This window comes from Mustela erminea, chromosome 8, assembly GCF_009829155.1.
Source record: "Mustela erminea isolate mMusErm1 chromosome 8, mMusErm1.Pri, whole genome shotgun sequence".
NCBI classification, from domain to species: Eukaryota; Metazoa; Chordata; class Mammalia; order Carnivora; family Mustelidae; genus Mustela; species Mustela erminea.
In genome coordinates this window covers 4,501,422-4,516,639 of record NC_045621.1, presented here as the reverse complement: position 1 = coordinate 4,516,639, position 15,218 = coordinate 4,501,422, and the positions used below count along the sequence as shown (strand labels likewise).

The window sequence follows — 15,218 nt, the reverse complement described above, 5'->3', positions numbered from 1 at the left end:
AGGATATGCTACAAAGTTTCACTGTCATGTACCCGTAATTCATCCAACTATCCATGTATACAGTGTGGTTCTTGTGCAAGGTTTAACCCCTCTCTGTCCTCAGAGTTCAGCGGAGGACCTCAAAGTACCCCTCTGCATTTTTCTCGGTCTCCCCAGACCACTAACACCCACCCCCTCCCACGCAGCTTGCTAGGGGCCCTTCCACTCTCAGGGACTTTAGAGTCCTGGCAAGGGACTCTCAGTCTTGCCGTCAGGCCTGCCCCGAGTGGGCCCACAAAGGATGGGGGCCAGATGCCCCATGTCTCCTTAACTGTCCCTCTGCCTGACTTGCACCTGCTTAGATCCAGGATGTCTAAACAGTTCTACTCTGCTCACCATGATGGTGTTCTGTTTTTCTCTGTACCTGGAGAACCCTCAGCCTGGGTCCTTGTCACCGCCACATGCCCTGTGCCCATGTTGCCATTCCCCAACAATCGGCACTCGAGTTGTTGTACTCAGCTCATGATGGTGCAGACCTCTGAGCTGGTTCCTTCCCCAAACCGAGAATCTCCTTCCCTGCCTTGATAACTATGAGCAAGAAGCCATTCCTTGGCATTAGCTGAGGCATTCAGTTTCTTTCAGAACCAGGACTTGTGTAAGTGATGTAACATTAAATAACCATAGCAATGACTAAGCTAAGAAATGTGCTTGTTTTTACTTCCATTTACTCAAAAATGGATTATGTGACTCTTTTCAAAATACTTGAACCAACTTTCAAACTTGGACGCAATATAAAACTGACTAATGAAAAATATCGTAAGAATGTTGTATTACTTCCATAATATACAAAGAGCCACCGGCGGTCCCCTGGGCTGAGATCAGCTACTGTAAAAGGACAGAGAGTTGGGCTGGATGAACTCGTCCAGTAAAGCCAATGCTTCTAGCACGTTCTGTTCCATGTCGCTTCACAGGTCTCCTGACAAACCAAAGTTAAAAACACCGTGGTCACTGCGGTCCTCACTAACTTGACAAAATAATTCTTAGCGAGACGTGATTTCCCCTGTTCATAGCCGTAAGCTCCGGACGGATGGCTCGTGAGCGTGACCCCCTCGGAGTGTAACCGACCGTGGGGAGCGGGGGAGGAAGGCGAGCGAGAAAGAGGAGCCTGGGGCCCAGGAGGTGAGGGAGGCGGCAAAGCCCTGGATTAGGGGGCGGTTCCGGGAAGAGGCCTTTAAAGATGGTTCGTCCCAACAGTCCTTGGAGAAGCCACTGGTCTGCGGCCCGTGAGCGGGGTTTCGGGAGGAAGGGAAGAGGCCAGAGCAGGAGCAGGAGCAGGGGCAGGGGCAGGGGCAGGGGCAGGAGCAGGAGCAGGACGGGGACCCCTGGAAGGCCTCTGGCCGGAGCCTGGGGGCCGCAGTGCCGCACGCCCGGTGGGCCGGGGAGCAGCGACTTCCAGGCTGCACAGGAGGCCACCGCGGCTCCCGGAACGACCCTGCGCGCCCCCGGGTGAGGAAGAGAACGTGTTTAAGGCAAGAGCTTTGTGCTGGCATGTTTCTTCCTCCCAGTTCCCGACCTCACGACGTGCAGATGAGAGTCTCCGTACCCGCAGAACAACCTTGTCCCGGGCACTGGGTCGGCTCCCCGGACGCGCCGAGCGGAACCGCGTCCTGTGCCCCCTGGAGGCCGCGCTCCCCCGGGCTGCCGAGCCGCGGCCGTCGCGCACGAGCCGCGGGACAGCGTGTGCCCGGCCGCACCGGGACAACAACGTCCTGGGGTCGGCTAGCGGCCCCGAGCAGCCGCGGAGAGCCAGGCTAGACCCTGCTTCGGGGAGACAAGTCCGTCCGCGGTCCGCCTGGGGACGCGGGGTCAGGCCGCCCAGCAGAGCGAACCGTCACGTCTGCGAGGACCTGCGGGGACCAGCGCGGCCCTGTACGCGGAGGCTCAGCGGGGGATGGGAATGGGCCGGGGGCCGCCCCGCTGCCCCTCGGAGCGCACGCGACCGCGGCCCTGGGAGCGGAGCCCGAGCGCAGCGGCTGCGGGGACGCTCCGGCCCTGGGTCTCGGAAAGAGCCGCGGCCTCAGCCACGTCCCGCAGAGGCTGGGACCCCCGCCCCCGGCATCAGACAGGAACACTGTGTTTCCCTCCCACGAGAGGTGCCCGGGCACGTCCGCCGCGCCGATGGGCCGTCACCGCGGCGGACACTCGACGGTCACCCGGCGGACACACGACGGTCGCCACGGCGGACACCCGGCGGACACACGACGGTCGCCACGGCGGACACACGCCGGGGCTCCTGCGGGGACGCAGGGACTCGGGGGTGTCCACACCCGCCTGTGACACCTTCGGTGCCGTCCCCGAGGAGGAGGCGCTCTGCCGACTCTGGCCTGGCCCTAGGACCCCCACTTCTCCCAGGACTGAGCCCCCTCCCCGGGTCACCGGAGTCCGCGCCTAGGTAAAGCCAACAGGTCCCGAGGCGCCCGGCGCGGTGGGAGCGCGGCCGCGGGGGCCGCGCAGCCGGGGTCCCCTCCGGAGCTCGCGGGCGCCCGTGAGCCGTCGAAGGAGCCTGCGAAGGCCGCGACCAGGGGCCTCTGGTTCCCCAAAAGCCGCGAAGGAAACGCCTTCTTCAAGGGCCCGTCCAGCTGCGCCGGCGATGCGGGGACCGCCGGCGCCTCTTCCGTCGTGGCGCGTCTGTCACTCCTTCCGGCCGCGAACACGGTCGTTCTCTGAGCGACACTCGGACCGCGCGTCTGCGGGGAAGCAGGAGGGAGGCTCGGGTCGCGCACGCCAGGAGAGCCGCTGCCCCAGGCCCTGCCAGACCCGGTGCGGGAAAACCGCAGTTGGAGCAAAGTCACCGGGTCGGCCCGGCAGGAAGATGCGCGACGGCTCCGGGGACGGGGCTCCTCGCTGGCCATCGGGGGTGAGATGCTGCTCCGGGAGCCGCGCGGAGCCCTCCAGGGGGTTCGACGCCGCCCCCCCCCCCCCCGCCCCGGCCGGCCGCGAAGGGTGGCGACTCCGCGTGGCCGCACCGCCGGGTCAACCCTCTGTTCACCCGCCGCCGGGACAGCCCGACGCCGTCGGAACAGCTTCCAGGGGCGGAAAGGATGCCGAGAGCCCGTGCGCACCTGCAAGAGCCCGCGGAGGGGCAAGACCCGGTACTCACCGCGTTGGCAGGCAAAGGACTGGACACTGAAACTAGGCAAATTGGATTTCATTTCCAGAAAATCGAAAAATCGAGAAACACTTCTAACCCAATGCCTGGGTCCATTTCATAGCAATACCTGTAAACACGTTGCCTAGTCAACGAGCTACCTGCGTCATGCCAAGAACTTTATAAAAAGGTCATTAAGCCCGAATTGCATGTCATCTGGGGAAGCACGTGCACACTCTACAAATTAGTTTGCTTCATGATTTTTGCCTGTTTACTTAGCAGCAAGGCATGAAGTGAAGAGACCTTCTTCAAGCCCTCGCATCCGGGAGGGCGCCTGTGTGGGAGCTGTTCAAAGCCGTCTCTGGCAAGGCTGGAAATACTGTGCCATCACCTGGTCTTGTGGGGAAAATTGGTCTAGTCATCTGTATTTTGCTTCCTTCTTTTCATCACTGCAAATTTTTCTGTCAGGATCTGAGGCATTAAAGAGATTAAGTTGTTGATTTTTTCTTTCTTTCTTTCTTTGAAATCAAGGTCTTTTTGTTCTCTTGAGTTTCCATCTCCCTGGCACGCATCGCTTCCCATTACGCCCCGCACTAGAAGACATCCTCACTTTAAAATTCATGAATCAACCTGGAATTCTCCGTCCTTTGATCCTGCATTGAGTTGTTGTTTCACAGTATCAAAAAGCCTCAAAAGCTAACTTGAGGAGTGGCCATACTCAAAGCAACACTGTGCCAGAATTAATCCTAAACACACAGAACCAGAAGTTCTTCCATTTTAGACATAACCCCTTGTTGGCCCTGACAACGGCCCTTAAAGGACTGACTTTTTCTTTCTAACTACGTCAGAAGATTTTAAAGAATCGATACTATGGTTTACTGCTTGTAATAATGTATGATATACATAAAACTATCATTTATGACTAAGATAAAAACAAGACCTGGGTCACCTGGGTGGCTCAGTAGGTTTGGCATCTGCCTTCAGCTCTGGTCATGATCCCCGGGTCCTGGGATCGAGCCCTGCATTGGGTTCCCTGCTTCGCAGGAAACCTGTTTGTCCTTCTCTCTCTCTGCCTCTCCCGTGCTCATGCTGTCTCTCTCTCTCTCAAATAGATAAATAAAATCTTTTGTAAAAAAGCAAAAACAAGACTCACTTGTGTTAATTTCCTCCTCATCTTTTATGGGAGAAGTATAGGTTGGGGCATTTTGTGAATAATATTTCACTTATTTCTTACAATGACCCTCTGAGATATGTCATTATTGTAAGTTTTAAAATGAAATAACTGTAAAGTAACTTGTACAGGTGTAGTTCATGTGGCCAAGTCACAGAGCCAGGATGGACATGGTTGAAATTTGATCCAGATTAATCCAAAATTCATTCTGTTGTACCATATCATGCTGTTTCCATTATTTTCTGTTTAATCCTAACAAGTCAGAAATTGTGCGTCTTTGAGGGTTACCGGCTGGCCAGCCAGATATTCGTTCCAATAATGCTGCCATTCTTCAATTATTTTGAAACTTTCTACCAAAATTGTCCTCAGAGACATCCACTTAGGAGTCATACCAGAACACATGTTTCACCATAAGAAAAGGATGCTGTCTTCAGGTTCCTGTCTTTCTCTCCTGTCTCCCTATCCTTTTTTTCCCCAATTTTGATGAACTCAGCTGTCCACATAGCCCTTTCTACCAAAAGTATAGGTGCCAGGGGAAAAGATTTAACAAGATGATTTCAAACTTCTATACGTGATATCATATCAGACATGAACCTGTGCTGTATGTTTACTTGTTTTTCCATCTTTTTTCTCTGGCCTCTCCACCCCAAAGCATGTTACGCTAAATGAGATCAAGAAGATGGTCTTGTTTATATGGCCTCAAGGTTTAGAACAGTTCTTGGAACATTGTAGCTACTCAATTAATACTTGCCAAATGAATGAATGAATGAATGAATGAAATTAAAGTCATCTCTGAGTTTCTGCCAATCTACCAGGAATACTGGCCATGCAAGTCATGAACATAACTATGTTATTATGGCAAAATTGACAGAAGTCAAATAAGACAGGTTTGGACATCATTTGGAAGTTACTGATCTCTAAAAGAGGCCTCAATGTCTCAGCTTCTCAACTACTACACAGAGGCTGCTAAAAGCCTCTTGGAGTCCTATTTCTTTTCCCCTCTCTTCCTTCCAACTGTCCGTAGGCCATACTAGCTTCCAGGCAGTACCCTGGTGGGTCCAAGGTAGTACAGAGCCCATGTGCCATCAGTTACAGTCATTACAGCGTGTCCGTAGCCCCCCAGCGGAGACCTTTAACTTGTTGCTATGAGAGCCTTCAAGGACATCTACTTCCAGAAAGGCTTAGGAGCATTAAATGCCTTTTGCAACTCACCAGGGATTTTTTGTTTTGGGTGTATTGGGTGCTTTTTATCTCACAATCAATTTAATTAGAAGCTGTCAGTTTAAGAATGATTTGTTGTTTGACCATAGAGTTGAGGGTCCATATCTGGCCTCTCTACTTGTTCCACTGGTCTATGTGTCTGTTTTTATGCCAGTACCATGCTGTCTTAGTGATCACAGCTTTGTAGTAAAACTTGAAATCACATAACGTGATGCCCCCAGTTTTATTTTTGTTTTTCAACATTTCCTTAGCGATTCGGGGTCTCTTCTGATTCCATACAAATTTTAGGATTATTTGCTCCAGCTCTTTGAAGAATACCGGTGGAATTTTGATCGGAATAGCATTAAAAGTATAGATTTCTCTAGGCAGTATAGACATTTTAACAATGTTTATTCTTCCGATCCGAGAGCATGGAATGGTCTTCCATCTTTTTGTGTCTTCTTCAATTTCTTTCATTAGTGTTCTGTTGTTCCTCTAGTACAGATCCTTTACCTCTTTGGTTAGGTTTATTCCCAGGTATCTTCTGGCTCTTGGTGCTATGGTAAATGGAATCGATTCTCTAATTTCCCTTTCTGTATTTTCATTGTTAGTGTATAAGAAAGCCACTGATTTCTGTACATTGACTTTGTATCCTGCCACGTTGCTGAATTGCTGTATGAGTTCTAGTAGTTTGGGGGTGGAGTCTTTTGGGTTTTCCATATAGAGAATCATGTCATCTGCAAAGAGAGAGAGTTTGACTTCTTCAGGAAAAAATATACAGTGGAAAAAAAACAGTCTCTTCAATAAATGGTGCTGGGAAAACTGGGCAGCTATATGTAGAAGAATGAAACTCGACCATTCTCTTACACCATACACAAAGATAAATTCAAAATGGATAAAAGACCTCAATGTGAGATGGGAATCCATCAGACTCCTAGAGGAGAACATAGGCAGTCATATCTTCGATATCAGCCGCAGCAACTTCTTTCAAGATATGTCTCCAAAGGCAAAGGAAACGAAAGGGAAAATAAATTTTTGGGACTTCATCAAAGTCAAAAGCTTCTGCACAGCAAAGGAAACAGTCAAGAAAACAAAGAGGCAACCCACGGAATGGGAGAAGATATTTGCAAATGACAGTACAGACAAAAGGTTGATATCCAGGATCTATAAAGAACTCCTCAAACTCAACACACACAAAACAGACAATCATATCAAAAAATGGGCAGAAGATATGGACAGACACTTCTCCAATAAAGACATACAAATGGCTATCAGACACATGAAAAAATGTTCATCACCACTAGCCATCAGGGAGATTCAAATTAAAACCACATTGAGATATCACCTTACACCAGTTAGAATGGCCAAAATTAGCAAGACAGGAAACAACATGTGTTGGCGAGGATGTGGAGAAAGGGGAACCCTCTTATGCTGTCTGTGGGAATGCAAGTTGGTGCAGCCTCTTTGGAGAACAGTGTGGAGATTCCTCAAGATATTAAAAATGGAACTATTTCCCTATGACCCTGCCATTGCACTCCTGGGTATTTACCCCAAAGATACAGATGTCGTGAAAAGAAGGGCCATCTGTACCCCAATGTTTATAGCAGCAATGGCCACGGTCGCCAGATTGTGGAAAGAACCAAGATGCCCTTCAATGGATGAATGGATAAGGAAGATGTGGTCCATATACACTATGGAGTATTATGCCTCATCAGAAAGGATGAATAACCAACTTTTGTAGCAACATGGACGGGACTGGAAGAGATTATGCTGAGTGAAATAAGTCAAGCAGCGAGAGTCAATTATCATATGGTTTCACTTATTTGTGGAGCATAACAAAAAGCATGGAGGACATGGGGAGTTAGAGAGAAGGGGGTTGGGGTAAATTGGAAGGGGAGGTGAACCATGAGAGACTATAGACTCTGAAAAACAATCTGAGAGGTTTGAAGTGGCGGGGGGAGTAGGAGGTCGGGTACCAGGTGGTGGGTATTATAGAGGGCATGGATTGCATGGAGCACTGGGTGTGGTGAAAAAATAATGATACTGTTATGCTGGAAATAAATAAATTTTTAAAAAAAGAATGATTTGTTGTTTCTGAAAGGCACTGGAACTCTAAGATCCATCTGTAAAGTCGCTTTCGGACTCGTCTTCCATTCTGCCTTTTCAGGACCTGGGACAAAGCAACGTAACACCTTGTGGCCGCCTGACCCACCAAGTAAAGGTGCACGGGAAAGCTCAGTAAGAAAGTGAGGGACTGCTAAGTCTTTCTTCGAATCCACAGATGGCTTTCACATTCCCTTTAAATAGGCAGAATGGACACATGCTCTTGTTTTATTTCTTATTAATATCACTTAGTTCTGATCTGATTTTAAAGAAGGGAAACTTGTTTAATGACTCTCTATGGCACAGCTCAGAAAGACCCCAAGGTAAACTGCTACGTAGGATGAAACTCAAACCAAAGGAACAGAGAAACAAGGGGCACCTAGTCTGATTTCATTTGTTCGAGATGTGGGTCTTGATTCTATCATTAGCCATTCATGTGAAGGAATGCAAGTAAAAACGAAAAGCGTCGGCTCCGAAGAACGTACTTCCAGAGCTGCTGAGGCAGAAACTGTAAAACGAACCCTGCTTTCCATGAGGTCAGCGGTAAATGGATGAGATGTATTCAGAATAAATTACCACCGGCAAAGGCAAACCAAGAGCGCTCCTCGGTGAGGTGAGCGGGGACCTTTGGATTTTATCCACCAGACATTGTCTTATGGAAAACTGGAGAGAGAGGAAGGGAAAAACCACTGTATGTGACCTAATCCTAAGGATCTATATGGCCACCACTGTAGCAATATAAAGTAAAAAGAAGTAACAAGAACCTGCTTTGCTAATGGTTCATAAGAATGATGAGTAGGAAGAAGGCACTGAATCTGTCAGACCCAAAAGGTGTATGCTGGAGAGAAAAATCTGTAAGATACTATGAGAGATTAAACTGTTTTTAATTGCATACATTACTTTTATGTGTTTGCACATTTATCATTAAAATTTGATTACTCTTTCCCTCCTCGGGATAAGAAAAGTAAACTGGATGTCCAGTGAGATTTAATTGGGTTGTATTTGTTATCTGGATTGGGTCCACTCGAATCTGTCCTGGGTCCAATGAACTATTCCAAGAGGAGGCTATGGGGACAGAACTATATTAGGAGCTACAAATTCAGTGCAAGGACAGCCTTAGATAACTATAAAGGGATTTACTGCAAAGACCTCCACATCGAATACATGGGGACCAAGGCAAAATGTTAGCAAAGCACTTTCAGTCTCTGCATAGAGGCTTGCTCTAAAACAAATGGCAAGGAGATCTATGAGGCCAAATTCCCTATGAATAATGTACACTGGGTCCTTTAAAAAAAATCACTATAATTTTCCTGTTGAAAAATAATGAAACTTTCAGAATAAATAATCATGGATCATGGACATTTATAGTTTATCATTTCCTTGTGTTTCCCATTCTTGGTACCATTCTTGAGACGTGGGCAGACCTGGGGAAAGAGGCAAGGAAGACCAAATCTGAAACCCCAAATACCAGCTTGAGGAAGGTGGATGTTTTGCACATCCTTTGGAAAGTCTTGTCTGGGCACCATGATGGCCACAGCTATTGTAGGCAAGGACTACACCACACTGGCACTTTGGCAGCAGGGTACGTTGGCAGTGAAGGAAAATCCTGAGTGAGGGACAATCTGCCTCGTCTGATGCTGTATCGTAATGAGTTGCATGTCCTGATCACGGTTTCAGGTGTGCTGTCGTCTAGGAAACAAAGAGATCTGAGGACTTAGAAAATAATTATCGAATCCTGCTAAGTGGGGAGGGGGCGGGAGGCTAAGCATGTTGCTTAATGTCTTGGATAGTGTTTACATTTCCTAGGAGAGATGTCCACTCTGAATTACCCTAGATACCCCCGCATCAGACAGTCAACTTCTAAGTTTGACTTTGAGTCTCTGAAGCCCTAAATAGTACACACATGTTGAAACCGAGACTGCCTGCTGCCCCACGTCTCATTAGAAGTGCTCCGAGCAGCAGGATTACCCTTGCTGACCATCCTGATGAATACTTGAAAGAGAAGAAAAGAAACTAAGAAACTCTCCCTCAGGAATCTCTTTACCAAAACCTTTGTAGCGCTTTTAGAGTCTTCAGGATGGGACTAGAAAACTTTCCCCAGGGACTGACGGATCTTACTTTGATGAAATGTTGCTCAGATGATACAACTTAGATCGAAAGACAACCTCTATCCATTTAGGATTAAAATACGCCTATTTAGTCCCGCCATCTTTGTTTCCAGCCACGGTAAAGACAGCGGTGTAGCCGGATGCTTACTGGCGACATTATGACAGTGTGTGCCTCTGTGCCCTTGCACGTGCCCACGTCCACATGTGTGTGACCAACGAGGCCTCTTCGTTGTTAAAATGATGGGTGGGCTCAAAATTACTATAAAATGCCCTTTGAAGGTAACTTTCAGAAGTGACACACTCTTAAAATTGAAGAATTGTTCAGATCTTTGAAAAATTAAAACAGCAAATGAGGTTCAGGATGAGAGTTCAGTAGGAATGAGAATGAATTCATGTAGCTACAAAAGATTCAAGAAGGTTACCTCAGATTTCAACGATCCTAGCATTATTAATTTAATTTCCAGTCATTACGGTAATACCAAGCATTTAGAATGCAGTTAGTGTTTATGTAGATGGAATCACTCCTTCTCAAAAATTACAATTTGGAATTAATATGCTATTAAAAATGTCACTAGAAAGTGCTTTTATTATTCTGCCTGTAGAGTAACTGTTCCCTGTTTCTTTTTATACATGAGATTTCAGGATTTATTTTTTGATCATCCTCAGATTTTGAAAACTGTAATGTTTCTGTTTAAGAATTCTCCTTATACTGCATTAGTGCCATGTTCTTTGACAGCATAAAAAATATGCAAATATAGCCTTTTTAATGGTGATTTTCATTTTGTTACTGTCATTTAACTAAAAAACAACTGATGATGTTTCAACTTATCACTTACAACAGTGAAGTTACTGAATTGATATTTATGTTCGGAGCAGATGACACAGAAACAAATATGTTTGAAATACCATCTGTACCGTGTTGGTTTCTTCCTTAAAGGCACAATAGAGTTGTTGAAGTCTAGCCGTAGAGGAAAAGTCAGACTCAGGGGCAGAGATGGCACATTCCTGTCCAAGAAAACTGGGCAAGGAGGGTGGCTGGATTTGGAGATGGGCTGTGGGGAAGAGGGGCCGAAGGAGACCCTGAGAGTGTGAAGCCTGCAACTTCACAGGCATCTCCGCACTCTGGCAACAAGAGTGTTCTCCCTGCTTCTGGCCCTCCGTCTCCCAGACTGCCCAGTTGGCTCCGTGCCTCACTGCCTACCTCTCCTCAGTATTTCACAGCGACTCCATCTGTTGCTGGTTGCCAACCTGCTGCTTAGGAAACCCCAGAATACTCTGCGCGGATTACGTGGGAGTGGCCCTTCCACAGCTATGTGACCCCAGAGAAGCAGGCAGCTGGGCGGGAGGACAGCCGGATGGGAGAGCGTTGCTGGAGCGGCGTGTCCTGCAGAGCCAGACGGACACTCCGAGGTGGAGCTGCAGGCTTACCTCGGGAGTCGCCGGGAGATGTCGTGTACGAAGTGTCTGTTACTCCAAGATGATTAGGAAATGAAGACAACTGCTCTCGATGGGCCAGTGGGTAGACCAGCAGACTGAGGGGGATCTGCCTCCTGACTTGACCAAGGGAAACGATGGTAGGCAATTCGATCAACTCCACTGTGCCTGAATTCCCTAACGCTGGCAGGGCCACACGTCCTCTTCCTGGGGAGACAAACCAGGTCTCTTGGAAATCTCTCGACCTTCTCCTACGCACACGTTCTGCCCGGTTCATCTCCAGCTTGTCCCATCAGCAGGCAGAACTAATTGTTAAGAGTTCACATTAAGAGTTCACATTTGACATCATTGCCATAAGCCCATGTACCCTTCAGAGTCACTCTGTACATGTCCCCACCCTGCTCTGGGCTCCCCCTTTCTGTGCCCTGGGAGGCTCACCATTCTGGACTGTATCTTTAGGCTCCCTTGCCTTTTGGCTTCTGGATGGATTCTGCTTAGAAATACAATAACGGCAGCAGGTAAGGGGAAGGGAGAAAAATGAGGTCTGGGTATTATTCCCTTTTTTTCCTGTCACAGCAGGTCAGCTGCGTCCTGCTATGAAAATCCCTAACCAGCAGCCACCCTCTACAGCTACAGATACCCCTCCTTACCCCTTAAAGTCTCGGGGTGATAAATCTGCACCATCCCCTGTTCTTTCCGTCTATTAAACTCTTTTCAGCCGCCTGACTTGGGTGGGCTGTCTTTTCCCTACGGGGACCCTGAATGACGCATATGCATAGAACCCTCTCAACAACCCCAGGAGGTGAGCTTCCTTTTACAGGATGACCTCAGTTGGCTCAGAACTTGCTCCAGCCCATGTATCTAGCAAACACAATGACCAAAATGCAAACCCATTTTCTAACTCTGAACCTATGACCAATATTACCAAGATGATCAAGGCTGATCAGGACTAATAATAGTTTATTATTAAATAAAGTGATATTTATTTGAATTAAGACATCTCTTGTCCTTCTCATTGCAAAACCCCAATCTCTTGCTTAGACTTACTGCAATTCTGTGACATTAGGGAAAATGTACTTATTTATGTAACAGAAGACTGGGATGCCTGGGTGGCTCAGCTGGTTAAGCATCTGCCTTTGGCTCGGGTCCCAGGACCCTGGGATCAAGTCCCATACCAGGCTCCTTGCTCAGCAGGGAGCCTGCTTCTCCCTCTGCCTGCCACTCCCCCTGCTTGTGCTCTCTCTTTGACAAATAAAAAAAAAATAAAATCTTTACCAAGAAACTTTTTAATATATAACAGAAGACTTATTTATATAACAAAATTTACTTATTTGTACAACAGAAAACAGTTCAAATTATCATAAAAAAGGAAAATTAATCTAAGGTTATGGTGGGAAGCATCAAATTGCCTCCATGATTACCACTTCCCGGTATGTATGTCCTTGTCCAATCCCTTCCCCTTGAGTGTTGACTAGATTTATTAATTTCTAATGAGTAGACTATGGCAGAAGTGATGGGATGCTGCTTCCACTATTAGGTTATTTTTTAAATGCCTTCTATCTTGGCTCCCGGGATCACTCTCTCTGGGAGAAACCAGGTACCCTGTGAAAAGACCCACGTAGCAAGGCCCTACGGCCTTCCAATGGCCACAACAGTGAGCTCAGAGATGGATCCTGCCCTAGTTAACCCTTTGGATGACTGCAATCCTGGCCAATGTTTGATGGCAGCCTTGTGAGAGATTCTGAGCCTAAATCTCCCAGCCAAGCAGCTCCAAGATTCTTGACCCACAGAAATTATGAATTAATGTTTGTTGTTTTTAGCACCCAGCTTAACCAACATTTGTTTATTTTCAGCCACCAAGTTTTGGGATAATATATCAGACAACAACAGATAATTTAGATTTTGATTCCAAGAGTGGTTCCAGGGGACCAGAATCCTAAGGATAAGTTCTCTGAACTGGCTCTGCACTCCATGAGTCCCTCAGGACAGCTGCAGTGTCGACACGACGCAGCAGGCTCTACCTCCCCTAGATCTTCCCCTTCAGCTTTCCAGAATCTTGGCCCAGTGCATCTGCTTCATTCACAGCTTTGTAGAGACTCTGCCTCCCCAGATCTTTCCATTGTGTAAGGTCGAATACCATAAGCTTCACAAATGCAAGGAAAGGTCGCACTAAATGCCTAAGCAGGTCGGGATCCAGAGGAGTCCGCAACGGGAGCTTGTGGGACGTTCTTCTCTAGCCCTGAACTCAACTGTGGTCCACCAGTGTCTCTCCTCACGTCCTCCAGCCCCAAAGTCCATATTTTTGAGAGGAATTCTAATTGACCCAGTTAGGGTCAGCTATCCTCCCCTTGACCGATAAGCTGGAGGTTGGCAGTATAATGTAATTAGGAAAGAAAAAAAAAAGAGAGAGAGACATAGTTTCCAAAAGAGAAGAGCAAGGCCAAGAGCCCTCCCGATCACAGCTCCCCAAAAGGTCTCCCCTGCCTGCTCTGATGTATCCCACCCCCGACCCCTAACCTACCCCTACCCCTACCCCTCATCACACCTTCCTAGGTGGGAGCTCATCTCAACGTGGTCTAAAATTACCGTCTGAAATCCAGCTAACTCACCAGTATGGTCCAGCACCTACATCTAATGTGCACAGGACAATTTCAAACCCCATCAAGTGACATTCATATGCAACCCATGACAGTTCCCACTTGGTCTTTTGATATAATTACTCAGGGACTTCAAATCTGAGTTAAGCTCTAAATGTGTTACACAGTCATCTCACTCTTGTTTAGTAATACACCACACGTTGGTCATGGCACCGCAGGGAGCAAGGCTACCTGGCCATGCTTTCTGTCATTACAGATGTCATTAGATTTTTTTTTTAATTGGATTCCCACCCTTTCACTATCAGTAATGTTTGCTCATCCAACGAGTGACTGCTGGATAAGACAGAAGCTATGACGCCCTCATAACATTCTTTGCCAAGTAAGGCCAAGCACAGCCGTAAGGAGGACTTAGACATACATCTGCAGGTGCTGAGCGGCTTTCTTAACACAAGTCGTTGGGTGCACAAACAACACTGTGCATTTGCTTGAGTACATACAATGCGTTCATGGCATTGGGCTGAAAGAGTGTTCACTACGTGGTATTGTCTTTACATTTTCTAAATACCGCATGACTATTTTACATTGTAAAAATGAGCTCTGGAAACTAGAACCAGATCTCAATATTTTGTGTCCATGAGAATATCATCTGAAGAAGTTGTTTGGATGAAAGTCCTGAGCTCCAGAACTGTAAATTCAGAGTTGATTGATCCAGGATGGACCTGGAACTTTAAATGTTTAATAAGCCCCCCAGGTAATTCTGAAACAGGATATCCGCCCGTCCACACCTTGAAATAAAAACTGAAGTAAACCCAGCATTTAAACCAGTCATTTCTCCACTGAATGTACACCAAAAAACAACAAACAAAACAAAACAAAACACCCTCCTACTATCTTGGGAACCCAGTCCTATCTCCAGGCCATGCCACAGCCCACAGGCATTCATTCTATCTGACCTGGAGGCTCACAATGACTGAAAAGGGGGGTCAGCCATTGGGTCACACAAGCAAAGAAAACCCCAGGAAGGAGAAGAGGTCAAAATGAGCGTGAGCACCCTTTAGCCTGGGTTTCTCAGCAACTTGATCCTAAAGCCTGTGCAGCTCAGTGGCAGCTGAGAAAAAGTGTTCTAAATGCTAGTGAAATGAGAAAGGAAGACTGTTCTGTTTTAAGAAACAGTTTCTGTTGAGAATGTTTGGGAAATCAGCTCCTCGTAATAGCATCCTTTTATGGGTATCAACTCGGGAGATTTGGTAGCTTTCAGAGTGATGTTATCAAACAACTTCCCTTAAAACCCTGTTGCCTTTGCTGTGTGTCAGGCACAATTTAACCTTCATTATGTTCTCAGCAGAGGTGTTTATGTGAGACTCTGTGATCTCCATGCGTTGCTTCCTCTCTTTGTTCTTCTGTAGCCGCAGATACCAGGTGCTTTCTGGAAAGCCTGTGTTTAGTACCACTAGCCTACCTGTTTTATCCAAGCGCAC

General features: G+C 47.3%; 1 protein-coding gene across 1 annotated transcript in view; it reads left to right on the top strand.

Annotated features, from left to right (window-relative positions):
• Positions 1-8,542, top strand: part of TMEFF2 (transmembrane protein with EGF like and two follistatin like domains 2) — a 243,227-nt gene extending 234,685 nt beyond the window's left edge. The window contains exon 10 of the mRNA XM_032354243.1: positions 7,666-8,542. Coding sequence (XP_032210134.1) covers positions 7,666-7,687 — 22 coding nt within the window. The 3' untranslated portion in view covers positions 7,688-8,542. The remainder of the gene's footprint in view (positions 1-7,665) is intronic.
• The last annotated feature ends 6,676 nt before the right edge of the window (positions 8,543-15,218 follow it).